Source organism: Nanorana parkeri, unplaced genomic scaffold (genome assembly GCF_000935625.1).
Source record: "Nanorana parkeri isolate BGI_ZX_2015 unplaced genomic scaffold, ASM93562v1 scaffold106, whole genome shotgun sequence".
NCBI classification, from domain to species: Eukaryota; Metazoa; Chordata; class Amphibia; order Anura; family Dicroglossidae; genus Nanorana; species Nanorana parkeri.
In genome coordinates, this window is record NW_017306374.1 from 445,313 (window position 1) to 458,749 (window position 13,437).

General features: G+C 44.8%; 1 protein-coding gene across 1 annotated transcript in view; it reads right to left on the reverse strand.

Moving 5' to 3' along the window:
• Positions 1-10,758: 10,758 nt before the first annotated feature.
• The window catches only part of STIL (SCL/TAL1 interrupting locus), a 35,323-nt gene continuing 32,644 nt past the window's right edge, over positions 10,759-13,437 (reverse strand). The window contains exons 18-19 of the mRNA XM_018553014.1: positions 12,543-12,799; positions 10,759-11,699 (exon numbers count right to left, since the gene is read on the reverse strand). Coding sequence (XP_018408516.1) covers positions 10,898-11,699; positions 12,543-12,799 — 1,059 coding nt within the window. The 3' untranslated portion in view covers positions 10,759-10,897. The remainder of the gene's footprint in view (positions 11,700-12,542; positions 12,800-13,437) is intronic.

The following is a 13,437-nucleotide window of genomic DNA, read 5'->3' on the forward strand; positions in this document are numbered from 1 at the left end:
CCCGGATAGAAGGGCCAGTTGGGGGGGGGGGGGGGGGGGGGAGAGCTCCCTCTATATGTGCATTGCTTATAGGTGCCACATGTGCCCTGTAGAGGTGCCTGGACTAGACTGACATCACATTCTGGCTCCCAGTACCTCTACAGGACACACAAGGTTGCTGTACAAGCAATGCACGTATAGATGCAGGTCCGTCACAGCACTGCAGCCCACCATGAACCCCAAGCTAAGGATCCACTTCAGTTCTCATAAGGTAGGGAGACGGGGCGTATCTTAAAAAAATAAAAAAGAAAAGTATAATTTTTTTGTGTGTTTGTGTGTTTGTGTCTGAGAATGTCTGAGTGTGTGTGCAGTGTGACATGGGTCACAACTTAATGGCCAAGGACAAATGTGGGTCTTGAGGTTAGACAGGTTGAGACCCACTGGACTAGAGGACGCCGAGGGACATAGCATCACTGCAGAGGAGGAAGGTAGTGCTGTCACAGCCAACCAGCTCTGAGTATAACTTTATTATTTCATCCCCACACCAAAACGAGCACTTAAAGGAGAACTAAGAGGTGAGTGCTTTTCAGTCACCTCATAGTTCTAGCCGAGCTGTGACAATGAGACTGTCACAGGTCGGCTCAGTAGATCGGGAGGTGAGCGAACACATACCGGTGTTCGCTCACTTCTCAATCCTGTCACGGCTCTCTGCTATGACAGGGGAGGGGCTGGATTCCCCCCTCCCCGCTCTGATCCACCAGCGCTGACTGGCGGAACGGACGGGGAGGGGGCGGGTACAGCTGGCTCTGCCTCTAGATAGGCAGAGCCAGCTGTCACTCACGCTGGGCGGATCTCGACATCAATGTCGGGATCCGCTCCGGCTGCGGCGTCTCAGTATACTGAGCTTAGGGTGACGGGAGGACGCTAGTTTGTGTCCTCCCGTTACCCTAAGGAGAACTATGGGGAAAAGCCCTGACCCCATAGTTCTCCTTTAAGAGGGTCGATACGGTCAGGACCAGCTTAACATAGGGGGCATTGAAGAGCCAGCTCCAGGCACAACACTGAAAATAGGCCCTTGCGGCCCAGATTGCCTCAGTATGTCCAATGGCAATCCGAGCCGGCCGGGCTGAACACAATCAGGCATATTAGGTTGGCCACTCAAGAAGCAAGCGGCCACCTAATTAGAGAGCCGTCTTTACGGCTTCCTTTCTGACCAACTGACAGCACCAGGCCCGTGATGCTCTTGATCCTGCCCTGACTCCGGGTAAAAAATGTATTAACCTTGCAGTGGAGCAATAGAAATTTTTACCCAGAGTTCTTCTTTAAAGTGACCCCCCCCCCAAAACAGCAACCTGACACAAACGTCCAACTTTAATTGCATTTGCAATAGTCTATAGATGAATCCATCATAAGCAGCTGACGTCCGGTAAAATCCACAAACCTTTCTCTGGACCTTCCCGTGCCATCCATGTGCACAAACAGTGACAACCCAAACTCTAAGCTACACCAGAATGACCATGGGAAGTGTGGTTAAGGTGAGAAATAATTGAGTGTCACAGCTGATTACTATTCATGACTTTCTGGAGGCAGATCTGCTATGTCAGAGGCTGCTCCGTGTTTCATTTTACCTCTGCTGCCCAAGCAAGGAATGGCAGAAAATTGAAAGATTTGGCGCCTCAGCTTGAAATGGTTATTTTTAATCTCCTGACGCTACAGAAATGACCTGAAAAGAGGTTGATAAGAAGTTTTATAATGGTTGTCGAGAGCAGCAGATGTTACAAATGACATGCCGTGTGCGCCGTACAATTAGAATGTAGATTTGGTATTCTGTTCCTGAAACTGGATCTAAAAGGCCATCAAATGAGATACTAAAGATGAACTTTAATACAGGCAACACTAAGACAATACGGAGCAAACAGAAACCGGCTTTTAACTGAGATCTCTTGGTAGCTGAAGAATTCATTCCAATGGGCTGGAGCTCTCCTTGTGCATTGTAAGCAGAATTACAGGCAAGGAAAGCTTAAAGGGGACCTGTCACTACAGACATTGGAAAGCCAAAAATGCTGAATTGTTTTGCAGGCTTTAGTGCTGCTCTCCTTAAATGAGAACTATGGGGTTAAGGCTTTTCCCTATAGTTCTCCTTAGGATAACGGGAGGACACAAACTAGCGTCCTCCCGTCACCCTAGGCTCAGTATACTGAGACGCCGCAGCTGAAGCGGATCCCGACAATTATGTCTGGATCTGCCCAGCTGCGTGACTGACAGCTGGCTCTGCCTATCTAGAGGCAGAGCCAACTGTACCCGCCCCCTCCCCAGTCAGCGCTGGCGGATCGGAGCGGGGGGAATCCAGCCCCTCCCGTCACGCCAGAGAGCCGTGACAGGATCGAGAGGTGAGCGAACGCCGGTATGTTCTCCAATCTACTGAGCCGACCTGTGACAGTCTCATTGTCACAGGTCGGCTAGAACTATGAGGTGAGTGAAAAGCACTCACCTCATAGTTCTCCTTTAACATTGTCTCACTAATTAGTGGCTCTCTAAACCCAATCAAGCAAGCAGCCAGTGAAATCAGGACCTCAAAAACTGTTAAATTGTTCATTTAGGGCCCTTATACACCAAAGCATTGTGCTAAGCATATGAGTCCTGTGCATTTAGTACATGCTATTGCACAGCGCATGGTACTGCACGCTAGGTGCGCTGGGGTATTATTGCCTTTCCTGGTTCCTCCTTCCCTTATCAACATGCAAATTACATTTTTAAATAAACCCTTTCTGGGTGGCCACAGCATCAGGGGTAGCCCCACTGCAAGGGTTAATAAAATTTCCCCAGCATTCTTCCAGCCAAAACAAACTAGTTGCATTACCCATTAGCTTTATATGTCTTTCTGGCAACCTGCTAAGGGTTCTCAGCTCCACCTACCTACTGGTGCAAACACAAGGAGGAGTAAAACAAAAAAAATACCTACTGGAATGAATTAGCTCGAACTGCGCCGGTATGAACTGGATATGGTGTGACAGGGCCCTGAGACTAGCGGTATTTTTTTTGGTCTGGACCGGACTGCGCTAGTGTGGACAGAGCCCAGAAATAACAGAGATACTTTTTTTTTTTTTTGGTCCGGGAACAAACTGTTGTGGTCTGGACATGGTGTGAACAAGCGCTTAGACAAGAACAAGTGTCCCCAAGTGGGGAAATGTTCTCTCTATTCCTGTTATGGTGGCAACTCACCATTCTGGATTCACCCTCACTGTCGTTGCCCGTGACATTGGTGATCGGGAAATTAGAAAGAGAATAGACATGTGCGATTCGTTTAGTTCCGAATCGAAATTTCGGAAATTCGTAGATTTGAAACATCCGAATTTCCGAATGATAACATATCCGAAATTTCAGATTTGGAACGGATTCCGTCCAAATCCTGTGCGCGCACTGTTAACATTTACATGGATAAAAACAAATTAAGAGAAGGATTTTAATGTCCCTTTAATAGTAAAGACTAGAGCACAGCAACCAGAAATGACAAATGTGCCAATTCTGCTACCCCACCTCAAGTTGAATTATCGGGAATTTGTCCGAATACGAATCCGATTCCCGAAACGAAACACATATAGGATCCGAATTCCAAAAATTAAATTTGAAACTAAACGAAACAAATTTTTAGCCGCTGCACATGTCTAAAAGAGAACATGGGGGTACAGACAGCCATACGGTTGGTACTACGTTTATGTTGTTTACTTTTGTATAAAAGTTGCTTGATTCTTTTAATAAAAAGATTAACAGCCATAAAAACCTGACATATGAAAAGTTGTGAAAGGAAGTCCAATGTTTCGAGCGCTCGTCGGGGGGGTTCAGGTCTGGTGTGCGGCTCCTGGTAAGTGCAGACCGGGGTGTCCGATGAGTGTGTGCTGGGAAAACAAAAGGAGGCCGAAGCGCCACAACCTTGCGCCACGACTCAGGTAGAGCTCTTCGCCCCTTTCTATCCGAGTCATTGCGCTAGGTTGTGGCGCTTCCGTCTCCTTTTTGTTTTCTCATAAAAACCTGACAGGAGTTCGAAGCCCTCACTGCTTTCTCAAAATCTAAACATTTGGCTGTAGTTATACTTTAATGGGATTGTAAATGGTTGTGCAATATGCAGTAGGGACTTCCCCCATTTGTGAACAGTCCTCTCTCATGTGCTGTAATATTGGGTAGTGTATTATGTGTTGTGCCAGGTCCACTCTACGAAGCAGGAAAGATATTCACTGTATTGAGCCCAGTCACCGGCGAGTCTCTCTGATGTTTAGGTTACATCCAGGAAACTCTATCGGTTCCAGCCTACTTCCTCTGCCCAACAGGAAATGCTCGAGATGGAACAGGCCTGCCATAGTCAAGTGTTATTTTTAGATGAAATAAGCCTTCACAAGCTGTTACAAATCTGGCCTTTTATTAGGGAGGGACCTTTTTTTTTTCCACAGAAGCGATCCATTTGTATTAATTTACTTAGCCTTGTGTCTTCAAATGAGTTTAAAATAACGGGTGACCTTGCACAAATGAGGCTAGCGCTGTGCTATCTGCAGGGACTTATGTATTTTTAGAACTGACCAGCTTAAAGTCTGCCGGATCTCGGTATGTTTTAGGAAAATTAATGGATTTTGGCTCTAGTTAAAGTATACGTCAACCCAATTACTAATATACATTATCATAGAAGCTTTAACATGGTGAAGAAAAAAAAATAAAAATAAAAAAAAAGAAGTTAAATTCTTTTTTTAATTTGCAGCTCTCATTAGAAGAATACTTGGTGACCCGTCATGAAGGCTTGTACTGTTGAAGAAGCAAAATTGACAGCCAGGCAACTGTCATACAGGCACTTTTTTTAGGCTGGCAACATACATTTCGCACTTTGGGTCATGCTATTGCGGTGTCCCTTAATAGACTACAAGAAAAGGTCCATGATGACGGAACATTGCAATGCAAAATGTCTAGAGCCGTGAGAGAGCTCCATCCATACGTGCATTGCTTATAGCTCAGGTGACCGGAGTTATATCACATTCTGGCTCCCAGCACCTCTACAGGGAGTGCAAGGGAGCTGTACAAGCAATGCACCTATGGATGGAGCTGTCACAGCACAGCAGCCAACACTGAACCCCTAACAAAAATGTCAGTGTGTGTGTGTGAGAGAATGTCTGCAAGTGTGTGATTGTGTCTGTCAGTGTTTTAAATGCAAAGTTCCACAGTCACACCTACTGTTTATTCTGGTGCAGGTGCATTGCCATTCATTTGAATAGCACCCCAAATACACCTCCCACCGTTTGATCGCTTGCATCGGAACATGCGGTACAGCAATGCCGTGCGTTCCAATGAGTCACGACTTAATGACCAACGACAAATGTGGGTCCGGAGGTTATACAGGTTGAGAGCCACTGGTCTAGAGTGAAGTTGGGCAGAGGGAGTTACAGTGAAGGAGGCTACCATGGGCCCCAATACTCATGCAGATGCAGGGATTGAGGGGTGTGTCCCTAATAAAAGGCCAGATTTGGCTTCTGGATTGAAGAGTGTGACCCGGACACTGACGAGTCTGATACTTCTCCTAGAGAAGAACACTCTGGCCTAAAGACGTGTCCGGGACCAGAACAAGTCAGCTCTAATGATGACTTCTGCAGGTCCAGGATGCAACTGAACCACTGTAACTGTCAGGATACTCAGATATACATTATCTGGCAGAGCCCTCAACAACTGTTCTCTCAAGAGGGGAGAACAACCCAAACCATTGTTAAACAATCACCAGGGGACATTCCTTTTTAGACCTCAAAGCTGTGGTTACTCTGGCTAGGCGTTGGCAAATTCCTGCATGGAACAGGATCACTGGGCTGACATGGACCTAACAGACACCCAACTTCAGCCATAGTTTTCTTTTAGTTTAACATTTTTGGACAGGATGCAGAAAAGTTAGAATCTAATTCCTACTTCACCAAAAAAATACAAAATGTATTCCTGTGGCACATTGGAGATAATTCCTTTCCTGTTGTGTCCAACGCTCATCCAGGAAACAAGGCGAAATCTCCTAAATGGCAACACAAGTTTCAAGTGACTTCAATTTCAGACAGTTTTCTAAATTTTCATTGGCAGGTCCTTGTGTCTCATCTTGGAGGAAAAATGTTACTTTCATTAAAAATATACAGTAGAGAAATTACAACACAAAGCATTTTGTTAAAACGCAAATGGCAACAGGATAGAAACATGGAACTCCAACCAGAACTGGGAGGTTTCCAACAAGAGTTGCAGTCAAGAGTTATATGAGGTTTGCACAAAGTTTATCTTACCGCCATGATTAAAGGAGAACTATGAGGTGAGTGAAAACCACTCACTCATAGTTTGTACCGACGTGTGATAATGAAACTGTCACGTCGGCTCAATAGATCGGGAACGTCGGCTCAATAGATCGGGAACGTCGGCTCAATAGATCGGGAAGTGAACGAACACATACTGTCGCTCGCTCACTTCCCGGTCATCTCTCTGCAGAGAATGGTGACAGTCAGTCACCACCCCCTGCAGGGATTCCCCCCTCCTCCAGCGCTGACTGGAGGAATGAACGGGAAGGGGGCAGGTAAAGCTGGCTGTGGATAGGCAGAGCCAGCTGTCAATCATGCAGCTGGGTGGATCTCGGACAGTAATGTCAGGATCAGTCCAGGCTGCGGCGGTCTCAGTATACCATGAACTGCAGCTTGCAATGTACTGAGCTTTGGGTCACGGGAGGTTAGTAAATGTCCTCCAGTGACCCTTAAGAGAACTATGGGGAAAAACACTTACCCCATAGTTCTTTTTTAAACCTAACCGATGAAACGCGTAAAAATTGACTCTTCTTGTATTGGGGAGCACGTCTGTAGTATGCACATTTGGATTACAACTTAATAAACATTGGATTCATTATTTGAATATCCGGCGGTGTGCGGCTGTTCTTTTAAGCTGTCCATACACCTATAGATTATATCTGCAGACTTTCTATGGTCAAATGGAAAAAGTGAAACAGATTCCTCCATCTACGCTAAACTGTGTGGATGGAGAAATCTCCCACTGGGCCAAGCTTCAGTATCTTGCTAGTCGGCCCCGCTGGCTCTCAAAATACCTGAACAATGCCGGCATCCAATCAGATTGTTCAGGCGTTTTGACAGCCAGCGGGGCCGACTAGCAAGATACTGAAGCTTGGCCCAGTGGGAGATTCCTCCATACACACAGTGTAGAGTAGCTGGAGGAATCTGTTGCACTTTTTCCATCTGACCATAGAAAATCTGCAGATAATCTATAGGTGTAGGGCCAGTTCAGTGAGTCATTGGGGTCGATTTACTAACCTTATAAAACACACCACAAACATGTATACACCTCTGTAGTGTGTTCCCTCCCAGCATGATCTATGGGTGGAATCTAAAACACCTTTGTAGTGTGTACACACCCAGCAGGTGTGTTGTGCAAAGCCTTGCATGAATTGCAAGGTGATGTTGTGTAAATTAGCTCTATGTTGTGTTGCTTGCGTTGATGAATGCAGGAATGTAAATGCATGAGCTAACCATTTTTGTCTAAACTGTGAAGCAGCATTATATATGCATCATGTGCATGATTTTTCCATATATGGCATTAGTGGAAATATGCTTTTAGAGACTTTTTGGTTGATAAATACGTTATGCTGTGTAAAAATCACACGCACCTAGTGCGTGCGTGTGCTTAGGTTAGTAAATCACCCCCATTGTGTCACATTACTTTCTCATGGCCATTGTAAAAGAAAATCTGTACGGACTTGATTACTGCCAATTTCTATAGATTTTAGGCGAGTGGAAGCAATGAATCCTCGTTGTCGGCATTCTAGTACACAATCTCTAGGAAGGACATCTATTCCATGAAAAGTGCACATTTCGGAAAAATCAATTTGTTGAACTTTATTAAAAAATATAAAAATAATATTTAAACTTTTACACAAATATAAAAATCAGAATTTAAATAAAATATCAGATTGACAAGATAAAAAAAAATCAGACACACCACATAACATATTTCTCACACACAAGCAAAAGAGACACGCACCGTAACAAGTGCAAAATAAAACCTTGGCTTTGTGGAACATCCCGACATTATGAATTTGTAACTGGAACTCCGTAAGGTAGACAATCTTATTGCTGATCTTCAACTCGCTGCCATCCCTGAATACATGTAAACACATTTTCCAATGTGTGGCTCATTGCAGACAGCAAATACCAGCTAGTTAGCATGCAACACATTGTAACAAAAATATACTTTCATAATGTCATTAAGTAGATTTGCTGTGGTATATACTGTATGTGATATAACAAGTCCCACAGTTATTGGACAATAAAAAAAATTGTACAAAAAGAATAATGCATGTTTTACCCAAAAGTCAAGGCCACATATTAACCATTTAAAAATACAGGTTTCACCTCCAGACTGTTACCTAGTGGTTTGTGCAAGCCTTGGGGAACCTTGCAATGTGAAGGACTGAAGAATAACTTGAAACTAACGTCTGCCTGTAAAGAGAAGAACACTTACCTGTTCCATCACTAGCATGCGTTGTCTCTTGAAGAAGAGGTATAGTGGCTGACAAATCTTCAACAACTCCAACACGTCTGGGTGTGTGGGATGGCTGGACCCTTTCTGAGAGATGTGGTTTGATCTGCCACCCCCTACGTCACTACTGATGTAGGAGTCAGCAGATCGAACCACATTGCACAAAGGGGGAACTAGGCATCCAACACAGCAGATCGAACCACATTGCACAAAGGGGGAACTAGGCATCCAACACACCTAGAACAGCAGGATGATGAAGAGCTCCGAGGTGCTGTAGCTCTTGAAGTGAAGATCAGCAGCACAGGTAGGTGGCAGGACAGGTAAGTATTAATTATTTTCTTTACAGGGAGATCTTCATTTAAGTTTTATTTAAGCGAGACTCACTTTAAAGGAAACCTATCATGATTAAAATACGCAAGCTGCAATTGCCAGCTTCCTCCTATGAAAACGCTAACTTTGAGCTACTGACTCCTGACAAGTATTGTGATTATTTCGGCTTTTTACCCGACTTTCATTTCTACTGTCCAGACACATTTAAACAGCTAGCACTTTCAGAAGGAAGCCAGCAATCATGCTTCTCTCATAAGTGTATTTTAATGGGGCAGTCCAGTCAAAAGGGATATTTACACTTAGAGAGTCATGGGTCGAATCCTTCCCGTTGGTTTCAATCTCTATGTGACCTCAATGATAAGATCATTGCCTTGCCAGATTCTCACCTTGGATATTCTCTCTACCAGCTAAAGCAGGAATGTTTTACTTTAAAACTTCTCCTTCTCTTGCTTTCTTCCCAACATAAAATAAGTGTAAGAGTTCATTTGCATGGGCGATAAGCAATTTCGGCCCCATGCTCAGGTTGTGTTCATCCAGCCGCACGCAGCAGAGGCGAAGGCAGATTTGTACCTGAACAGTAGCGGCTAATGCAAGCAGCTACATGCAATTAGGGTCTCTGACCGGCCCATGGATGCAGATAGTTTGTGTCCGGGACCTGCGGTTTTATCTGCAGCTAATCACATAGTACGTATGCAGTCATAGCACAGATTGTTACTGCATCCAAAAAGGGGATTTAACTGCAGCTGAACACAGCAGCCTAATTGTCCATATGTATGAGACTTAAAAGTTGAGCAGGGAAAATTCAACATCCCTTGTACATGGTGTGAAAGCCTGGAAACTGGAGAGAAGATATATCACTGCTGAAGTCTGTAAGAGACTGTTAGGTGCTTTACCATTCCAGGATCTATCAAAAACTGAGATTGTCAGTTCTGATTGGACGTGACAGACTTGAGACTGTAAGGTAGAGAAGTGAATTCATCTTCATAAATTGTTTTAGTTATTGTGATTCAGCATGTCGAAGCTGATGTTTATATCTGTTAGCATGAAAGTGTTCCAGGGACAGCTGTGCCTATGAAATGTAGCTATGCCTATGGAACGTTCCCCTAAAATGTTTTATTCTGAGTGGACAAAAGTGAAGAAAAAGCAGCATTCCGTCGCAGACACTAGCGGCCCATAAGGCACACAGCTGCCCGTCGCAGACACTAGCGGCCCATAAGGCACACAGCTGCCAGTCGTAGACACTAGCGGCCTTTAAGGCACACAGCTGCCAGTCGTAGACACTAGCGGCCCTTAAAGCACACAGCTGCCCGTCGCAGACAGTAGCGGTCCATAAGGCACACAGCTGCCCGTCGCAGACACTAGCGGTCCATAAGGCACACAGCTGCCTGTCGCAGACAGTAGAGGCTCTTAAGGCACACAGCTGCCTGTCGCAGACAGTAGCGGCCCTTAAGGCACACAGCTGCCTGTCGCAGACAGTAGCGGTCCATAAGGCACACAGCTGCCTGTCGCAGACAGTAGCGGTCCATAAGGCACACAGCTGCCTGTCGCAGACAGTAGCGGTCCATAACGCACACAGCTGCATTCCACAGACCCAGCTGTACCTACATTTGAGAAAAATATTACTCTTCAGGTAGAACTTTGGAAAAAATAAATACTATTTCAATGTTTAATTTCTTCCCCCTCAAAGTACCAAATGCAGATACATGAAGCTAGACTCTGACATCCAGCTCTCTTTAGGAGTCTTGATTAGGTATACTGGCTTCCAGGCCACATGACACCGCTCTCTAGAACTGCTCAAACCTCTGGTCACCCCAATTGACTAGAACTCTGAAAAGCATAAAAAGGATTCTAAAAAAGTTGTGCAATATGTACGTAGTAATATTTAAAAAGAAAAAAAGTCATACACAAGCCAAAAGGTTTTTAAACATCTGAAGGTAGAAACTCCCTTTGAATGAGGAACTTGCAGTTCTTTGGGTTCTTAACTTCCATAGGAAGGAAATGCAAATTAACTGGTTGATGCATCCCAAATGATCACTGAGAAAAGATCTTAGAACAGTTTGGGGAGCTGCCGAAGATGGTCGACATCTAAAATGTCCTCAAGAGAACCCGCTGGACCCGTCACTTTTCTCCCCAAAGAATTTGCGTCTCTTGTGTTAAAAAGCGGTGAGTTTCGACCATTCTCTTTATCGTGGTGGCCTTTAAATTGTGTATTCTCTGACAAGAGCTTGGATCTAGGGTTAATGTCTTTAAGAAAATGTAGAGATGCCTCATCGGATGTTTGTACAGTTGGAAAAGCCTTTTTTGGCATCTCGTTTGTAATGTTTCTCAATTTATTTCCCTCCGGATGATATACAAATTCAACTGAGGCTTTGTCTGATGCTCTAGGTGTTGCTTTAGATTCAGAACTCAAATCCAGGCTCGGATTATTGTCGGACAGATCAGAGAAAACCTTGTTTCTATCAGTTTGGCCCACTGTGTAACCGGTTTCTGAAGGTGGATCCTCATCATCACTGCTGTCATTGCTCTCCATTAGGGCATAACGCTTCAGGTACTTCTTAGTGGCAAACGACATATTGTTTGGTGAAATTAGACTTAGCCCGACCATGCTCCTCTCAGAGGTCCCAGGAAAAAGATTATGGAAGGAGGAAGAGTCTAGATCTTTGTTCCGGTTGGTGTGGCTGAGGGACAGCTGGGTCAGCTGGGACTCGCTCAGATACTTCAAGGCGATGGCATTGGCTTCCATACTTAAATCAACTCCACTGGGCACAAAGCCACTCAAGCCAAGATTTGTAAAGGACATGTAGTTTAGTCTTGGGATGATGGCATCTGGGTTAATACAAGCCAAGACACTGCAGAGAGATAATTAATATGTTATTAGAACAAAAATACTTAACTGATCTAGAACAAAAAAAGAAGAAAAAGCACCTGTAATGGTAAAAAGACCACTCCATCTATTACCCCTCTGGTTAAAAGCCAGATCGTACCCTAAAGCTTCTGCGTTATTCAGAACTTTATTTTTGAGGGGGCTGTGTGGATGAGGATAGAAGTGGGGTGAGGGTGACGTGCGGCTTCAGTTTAGTATGGACCGGGGTGTCCAACTGGTATGGGTGTAAACAGAAAAGACAAACAAAGTCTGAGGCGCAACTACCATGGGGATGGACAGATGAAAAGGGGAAAAGGTGGGCTGGGGCACGTAGGGTTAATAGGTGCAGGTGAAAACAGAGGCAAGTTGAGGGGTGTATATTGCGTATTTTCAGCTGCACCTATTTTGTTTCCTCTCCCTCCTTGATACTCAATACTCCACGGAGGAGAAATATCAATATACTGCTTCTCGGGCAGCATTAACCCTGCGTGCCCCAGCCCACCTTTTCCCCTTTTCATCTGTCCATCCCCATGGTAGTCATATGACAATGGACTGCGGTCTCTTAAGCAGGCTGCCAGTAAATGGGAGTTTGCTTAGTACAGGAGCATTGCTGAAGAAATAAAAGCAACACTACCTGGGAGTGAACTGTTCCCGCTTTCTGACATTGCCCATGTTGTAAAAGCCTTGGTTGCAAATTGGCTTTAAAGAGGGGTTTCCACTCTGAGTGAGGCTGGGTGTGATCCTCTCCCAGGGCCAGACGTTTAGGTTATGTTAACATTTGAGTAAAAGGCCACTTGAACATTGAACAAAGAATCAATATGGCAATTACCATGCATTGTCAGCAGTGTCTGCACTGTTCAGCTTCACTTCAGATGGTTGAGTGCCAATTTCCACTCCCAGAGACTTCAGCTGCTTGAGTGTGGCCTTCTGTACACTGTGTTGGTCACTACGGCGGGGGTTGCGTGCCACATAATCCCTGGGCTTCTCAGAAACAGATTCGCTTGCTCTGGAACTAACCCTGGAAATATTTTCACAAGACTCCTCACTGGCAGAGGACGAGGTCTTCAGCAAATTGTTGACTTGGTTCTGGAACAAGGAAATTAAATGACGTGACATAAGCAATTTGTATTAAAGGTGCATAAGAAACAAAAAGATGAGGTTTCCAAGATCCTTTTATATTATGAAGATGTTTGGGAAGCACAAAGATTTCACTGATAGCACTAGAGCTTTGTAGGTCCCAAGTCATGGTTTAAATTACCACTAGGTTACGAAGCATAGAATATGTATCCGGTTCTCTTTATGGTGTGCAGTACATTGCAGAAAGTTTAAATAGTAAACCCCTCAGAAAGAGGGACTGATGTTAATGGCCCTAAGCCTGTGGTGCGCAACTTGCAGCCCCCTGGTACTTGCCTCAATCAGTAATGTGAGCATTGATTTGTAGGGGGGCTATAGCAGCAGCGATTTCTAGCAGTCTAATGTAACAAGCCCCGTGTCTCTAAAAGTCTCCAGCGCGTCTCCAACTAGGGATGCACAGATATTGTTTTTTCGGCATCAAGTAAGAGTACCAATATTTTTTTCCGGCACTCGCAGATACCAAATATCGATATCGGAAGTCTCATTAGGAAGCCGGGCAGTGTGTAATGGCTTGCCGCCCAGATTAGCCGTCTCCATGCGACAAGGATGTATGGAGCCGGCTTTCTGGCCAATCAGGAAGCCGGGGTGGG